General features: G+C 41.5%; 1 protein-coding gene across 1 annotated transcript; it reads right to left on the reverse strand.

Annotated features, from left to right (window-relative positions):
• Positions 1 to 1,445: 1,445 nt before the first annotated feature.
• LOC116890006 (olfactory receptor 6C4-like) lies at positions 1,446 to 2,384 on the reverse strand. Its single transcript, XM_032890791.1, has one exon. The coding sequence runs from the start codon at positions 2,382 to 2,384 to the stop codon at positions 1,446 to 1,448; it is 939 nt and encodes a 312-aa protein (XP_032746682.1).
• Positions 2,385 to 7,605: the final 5,221 nt, after the last annotated feature.

The raw sequence follows: 7,605 nt of genomic DNA on the forward strand, positions 1-7,605 counted from the left end.
GGTACTTTGTTCTGGTATTTCTGACAGTGGCTAGACTGTCCTAGAGGCCTTCGTGTCAGAAGTGCTGTAGACCTGTTTTCCTGTTTTATTTCAGCCAGTTATGGGAACAGAGTGTTCTGCTTTCGGGTGTGTAGCCTTTCCTGTCTACTGGTCTTCAGCTATTCCTATGGGCCTTTGTCCTGAGTCCACCAGGCAGGTCGCTTGTAGCAGAAAAGTTGGTCTTACCTGTGGTCCCGTGGCTCAAGTTGCTCATGGCGGGCTGCTTTTGAGTTCTCCATGAGGGCGGCAACCAGGAGGGCTTGCGCCGCCTTTTCCGGGAGTCCCCTGTGTACTGGGGTCCCAGATGGCGTTAGGTGTTTTCCTCTGGAGTCAGAAATGTGGGCAGAGTGTAGTCTCTTCTGGCTTCCCAGGTGTGTCTGCCTCTCTGAAGGTTTAGCTCTCCCTCCCATGGGATTTATGTGCAGATAGCTGTTGATCTGGTCCCTTCAGGTCCCGGCAGTGTCTGGAGCTCAGGGGGTCGGGAGGACCTGCAGCTCCAGTGCCCCTACCTTCCGGTTCCCAGAGGCCATATACAGTTTCCTCTTGGGCCAGGCATGTGGGCAGGGGTGGGCAGTATTGGTGGTCTCTCCCACTCTGCAGTCTCAGGAGTGCCCACCTGTCTGGGCGGTGAGCTCTCTCTCCCAAGGGGTTTGGGAGCAGTGAGTCTGTCAGTGTATTTTTTATCTATTTTATTTGGGTTCTTTTATCTCTACCTTTCTTCCAACTCTATTCTTTCCAATACTCCAACACTAGGTAGAAGAGAAAGGTTAGAGGGGTAAGCGGGCATAGGTCTCTTTAAACTACTTCCTGATGAATAGGAAGAGTTCTTTGAGGCAAGTCTAATCTTCATAGTCTGGATATCTCCAGCTTCTTATTTTTTCTCTAGACCACCAGCAAGATCATCAGCAGGAGCAGGAACCAGTAGGAGGAACCTCCTCCTTTCCACTTTCTCTTCCTTCAGAATGCTGCTTCTCAATGGGCTCTGGGCTTTGGCATGTTACTCTGGCATTTTTACTCTGAAGTTTCCAGAGATTCAGAATTAAACTATTTGCAGCTGGCAGAATCACACCGCTGCCAGATCACCACACAAGGCAAATAGTCTGCTGTTGTGAATAATCAGAAACAACCTGATATTGTACACCTGGAATTAAAACAAAAAACATGTCTTTATAGCACAGCTGGGCTTTTCTTTCAAAAACAGAACAGAACAAAACAAAACAAAACTCTCACTACAAATATGTTGCTCAAAAATCATTGGTAAGTCAAAATGTAAGGTTGAAATGTCTTCATGGTAAATTCATCTCAGATGATGCTTTAACTGGGAGGAGAGGCTGGCCTTGAATTTCTGTGAGGATGGACTTGATGACTATGGTCTGTATTTCTCCTTTAGTCTGAGGTCATCTGATTTATTGGAGATTCACAATCTTTCTAGTGATATCCTTGAAGCTTTGTTTCACTTGCTTATTCCTTAGAGTGTAAATGAATGGATTCAGTAAAGGCGCAACTGACGTATTGAGTACAGCTATACCTTTATTGAAGGCAACTCCTTCTGTGGCTGAAGGTTTTATGTACATGGAGATGCAGCTTCCATAAGAGAGGGAGATGACAACCATGTGGGAGGAACACGTGGAAAATGCCTTCTTCCTCTGGTGTGCAGATGGGATCTTCAGAATGGTCCTGATGATGCGTGTGTAGGAGAGAATCACCAGCACCAGGGTGACAATCAAGGTCAGGACTGCTAAAACAAAGTCAAAGAGTTCCAGCAGCCTTGTGTCTGAACAAGCTATTTCTATGAGGGGCCCATAGTCACAGTAATAATGATTGAGCACATTGGATGCACAGAAATCCAGTTGACTGGTCAGGATGATTGGAAATAAGATGATTAGGAGCCCACTCATCCAAGAACAGAGGACCAGCAGGGTACAGACCCTGTTGCTCATGATGGTGCTGTAGTGCAGGGGCTTACAGATGGCCACATATCGGTCATAGGACATGGCAGTCAGAAGGTAAAACTCAGTGGCTCCAAAGAAGATGGCAAAGAAGTACTGAGTGAAGCACCCAGCAAAGCTGATGGTCTTAATTCCTGTGGAGATGCTGAAGAGCATTCGAGGAGTAAACGTGGATGTGAAGGAGATTTCAAGAAAGGAGAAGTTCCTGAGGAAGAAGTACATGGGTGTCTGGAGGTGGGAATCCAGCAGTGTGAGGACAATGATGGTCAGGTTCCCCAGAACACTGAGTATGTATGTGAGGAGGAGAAATAGGAAAACACAGATTTGAAGATCTGGGGAATCTGTGAGTCCCAGCAGAATGAATTCAGTCGAAGTCTGATTTTTAACAGCTAACATTGGCTGCCTGCGAATACATAGGGGTGTCGAATCAGTGATAGGTCCGGAATATTTAAGATAGACTTTTTTTTTCTGTAAAATTGCAGAAAACTTCTCCCTCTCAGGCTGCATGGGCCATATTACTAGACTGAGAATTTTTCTATACTTTATTTTTTAAAATATTTTAAAGATAATTTATGCATGCTTTTCTTCTAAACAAACACCCAAATTCTTTTCTGTTTTTAAGTTTTATTTGAACAAGCCTCTTCTTAAAAACAATTGAAAAAAAAACAATTGAGTTGATTGAACTGATTCCATCCCACAGCTTCCTGCTCCCAAATCCAATGGGAGAGAGAGCTGAACGCCCAGAAGTGTGAACCATCTTGAGACCGCAGGACAGACTGCCACTTCTGCCCACCTTTGCCCACATCCCTGGCCCTAGAGGAAACTGCATAGTGCTTCTGGACACAGGAATATAGGAGCAGTAAGCAACATGTACCTGTGGTTCCAGTCTGCTCCTGGAACTGAACTGAACCGGTCAAACATCTCCCTGCACCCAAATCCCGTCGGGGGAGAGAGCTGGATCCTCAGAAGTGTGGATACTCTTGAGAAATCAGAGGAGACTAGCCTCTGCCCACATTCCTAACCCAAGAGGGAATTGCCTGGTGCCATCTGTGCCCCTTGGGCACAGGGACTTAGGAGGAGTCAGGGGAAGGACCCTTCTGATTCCTGCCTGCACTGAGAACTGAAAGATAGTAACTATGAGCTCCTACACATCTGACACCAGAATGCTCTGTTCCCAGAAATGGCTGAAAGAAAACAGGTCTACAGGAGTGCTGACACAGAGGCCTACAGGAGGGTCAAGCCACTGTCAGAAACAGCAAGAAAAGCTAACACCAGAGACAACCTGATGGTGAGAGGCAAGCACTGGAACCTAAGCAACAGAAACCATCAGAGCCCAGTTCTCCCACCAAAGTCAATACTGTATATCCAAATACACCAGAAAAGCAAGATCTAGATTTAAAATCACATTTTATGATGATGATGGAGGACTTTAAGAAGGACAGAATTAACTCCCTTAAAGAAATACAGGACAACACAAGTAAACAAAGGCTCTTAAAGAGGAAACACAAATATCCCTTAAAGAATTACAGAAAAACACAACCAAACAGGTGAAGGAATTGAACAAAACCATCCAGGATATAAAAATGGAAATAGAAACAGTAAAGGAAGCAAGCACAAAGGGAGACAACCCTGGAGATAGAAAACCTAGGAAAGAGATCAGGAGTCATAGATGCAAGCATCATCAACAGAATATAAGAGATAGAAGAGAGAATCTCAGGGGCAAAAGATAGCATAGAAAACATCAACAGAACTGTCAAAGAGAACATACAATGCAAAAAGCTCCTAGCCCAAAACATCCAGGAAGTCCAGGACACAATGAGAAGATTAAACATAAGGATAATAGGTATAGAATTGAGTTAAGACTCCCAACTTAAAGGGCCAGTAAATATCTTCAAAAATTATAGAAGAAAACTTCCCTAACCTAAAGAAAGAGATGCCCACAAACATACAAGACGCCTACAGAACTCCAATAGATTAAACCAGAAAAGAAACTCCTCCTGTCACATAATAGTCAAAACAACAAATGAGCAAAACAAAGAAAGAATATTAAAAGCAGTAAGGGAAAAAGGTCAACTGACATATAAAGGTAGACCTATCAGAATTACACCAGACTTCTCACCAGAGACTATGAAAGCCAGAAGATACTGGGCAGATGTCATATAGACCCTAAGAGAACACAAATGCCAGCCCAGGTTACTCAATCAAGCAAAACTCTCAATTAACATAGATGGAGAAACCAAGATGTTCCATGACAAAACCAAGTTTACACAATATCTTTCTACAAATCCAGCCCTACAAAGGATAATAGATGGAAAACACTAACAAAAGGAGGGAAACTACCCCGTAGAAAAAGCAAGAAAGTAATCTCCTTGCAATGAAACCAAAAGAAGAGAGGCACACAAACATAATTCCACCTCTAAAAATGAAAGGAAAGGAAGCAACAATCACTATTCCTTGATATCTCTCAACATCAATGGATTCCATTCTCCAATAAAAAGGCATAGATTAACAGACTGGATACATAAAGAAGACCCAGAATTTTGCTGCATACAGGAAATGCACCTTAGAGACAAAGACAGACACTACCTCAGAGTAAAAGACTGGAAAAAACCTTTCCAATCAAATGGTCTGAAGAAACAAGATGGAGTAGCCATTCTAATATTGAATAAAATCATCTTTCAACCAAAAGTTACAAAAAAAGTTAAAAAAGAACACTTCATACTCATCAAAGGAAAAATCTACCAAGATGAACTCTAAATCCTAAATATCTATGCTAGAAATGCAAGGGCACCTACATTCATAAAAGAAACCTTACTAAAGCACAAATCACACATTGAAACTCACATAATAATGTAGGAGATTTCAACATCACACTTTCATCAATGGACAGATCATGGAAACAGAAATTAAACAGAGACATAGAGAAACTAACAGAAGTTATGAACCAAATGGATTTAACAGACATTTATAGAAAATTCCATCCTAAAACAAAAGGATATACGTTCTTTTCAGCACCTCATGGTTCCTTCTCCAAATTTGACCACAACAGGCCTCAACAGATGCAGGAAGATAGAAATAAACCAATGAATCCTATCAGATCACTGTGGGGAGCGGCACGGTGGAGCAAAGATGGCGCCGACATCTAGTCCCACCTGTGTAAACAACTTATCGCGCATGCGCAGGCTTGTCCCCTTGCCAGGGCAGCTGTAGGATAATGAGGTGATCTGGCGCCCTCCTGTGACACAGCAGTACTGCGCATGCGCGGGTTTTGCACCTGGCATCAGTCTCGCCAAGGCGGTACCATGCTAATGAGGCGATTCATACTCCGCCAATCCCTGGAGGACAAGTAGCATAGCCCCAGCCTGCTGTGTATATAAGGTGAGCGCTTTTGCTGCTCGAGGTCCCCGTATCAGCAATGAAGGTGGTCCTGCAATAAAGACTGTTGAGAAGAATCCGACCGTGTTGCGTCTTCCTTGCTGGCCGAGGTGGGCGCAACAGATCACCATGGACTAAGGGTGGTCTTCAATAACAACAATAACGACAGAAAGCCCACATATATATGGAAGTTGGACAACGCTCTACTCAATGACAACTTGGTCAAGGAAGAAATGAAGAAATTAAAGACTTCTTAGAATTTAATGAAAATGAAGTTACAACATACCCAAACTTACGGAACACCATAAGTTTGAGATGAGGAGAAATCATATCTCTGAGTGCCTGCAAAAACAAACAGGAGAGAGCATTTGTCAGCAGCTTGACTGCACACTGAAAGCCTAGAACAACAAGAAACAAATACACCAAGATGAGCAGAAGGAAGGAAATAATCAAACTCAGGGCTGAAATCAACCAAGTAGAAACAAAAAGGACTATACAAAGGATCAAAAAACCAGGAGCTGGTTCTTTGAGAAAATCAACAGGATAGATAAACCCTTAGCCAGACTAACCAGAGGGCAGAGAATTTATCCAATTTAACAAAATCAGAAATGAAAAGGGAGACATAACTACAGAATCAGAGGAAATTCAAAAAAATCATCAGATTCTATTAGAAAAGTCTATATCCAATGAAACTGATTAATCTCAAGGAAATGGACAATTTTCTAGACAAAAACCAGGCATCAAAGTTAAATCAGGAACAGATAAACCATCTAAACAACTCCATAACTCCTAAAGAAATAGAAGCAGTTATTAAAAGATTCCCAGCCAAAAAGAGCACAGGACAAGATGGGTTTAGTGCAGAATTCTATCAGACCATCATAGAAGACCTCATACCAATACTGTCCAAGTTATTCCACAAAATTGAAACAAATGGAGAGCTACCGAATTCCTTGTATGAAGCCACAATTACACTTATACCTAAACCACACAAAGACCCAACAAAGAAAGAGAACTTCAGACCAATCTCCCTTTGAATATTGATACAAAAATATTCAATAAAATTCTTGCAAACCGAATCCAAGAACACATCAAAATGATCATCCATCATGATCAATAGGCTTCATCCCAGGTATGCAGGGATAGTTCAATATATGGTAAACCATCAACGTAATCCACTATATAAACAAACTCAAAGATAAGAACCACATGGCCATTTCATTAGATGCTAAGAAAGCATTTGACAAAATTCAACACCCCTTCATGATGAAAGTCCTGGAAAGAACAGGAATTCAAGGCCCATACCTAAACATAGTAAAAGCCATATACAGCAGAGCAGTAGCTAACATCAAACTAAATGGAGAGAAACTTGAAGCAATCCCACTAAAATCAGGGACTAGACAAGGCTTCTTCCTCTCTCCCTACTTATTCCAAATTTATTCCAAATATAATTTTCCAAACTATATTTCAATATAGTACTCGAACTCCTAGCCAGAGCAATGCAAAAACAATAAGGAGGTCAAAGGGGTACAAATGGAAAGGAAGAAGTAAAAATATTACTATTTGTAGATTATAAGATAGTATACATAAGCGACCAGAAAAGTTCCACCAGAGAACTACTAAACCTGATGTACAACTTCCGCAACGTGGCTGGGTATAAATTTAAGTCAAACAAATCAGTAGCCTTCCTCTACTCAAAGGATAAACAGGCTGAGAAAGAAATTAGGGAAATGACACCCTTCACAATAGTCCAAATAATATAAAATATCTTGGTGTGACTTTAACTAAGCAAGTGAAAGGTCTGTATGACAAGAACTTCAAGTCTCTGAAAAAAGAGATTGGAGAAAATCTCAGAAGATGGAAAGACCTCCCATGCTCATGGATTGCCCAGATTAATATAGTAAAAATGGCCATTTTGCCAAAAGCAATCTACAGATTCAATGCAATCCCTATCAATATTCCAACTTAATTCTTCTCAGAGATAGAAAGAGCAATCTGCAAATTCATTTGGAATAACAAAAAACCCAGGATAGTGAAAACTATCCTCAACCATAAACGAACTTCAGTGGGAATTACTGTCCCTGACCTCAAGGTGTATTACAGAGCAATAGTGATAAAAACTGTATGGTATTAATACAAAGACAGTCAGATCAGAGGAATAAAATGTAAGACCCAGAAATGAACCCCTACACCTATGGTCACTTGATCTTTGACAAAGGACCTAAAATCATCCAATGGAAAAAAA

Source organism: Rattus rattus, chromosome 1 (genome assembly GCF_011064425.1).
Source record: "Rattus rattus isolate New Zealand chromosome 1, Rrattus_CSIRO_v1, whole genome shotgun sequence".
Taxonomy (NCBI): Eukaryota; Metazoa; Chordata; class Mammalia; order Rodentia; family Muridae; genus Rattus; species Rattus rattus.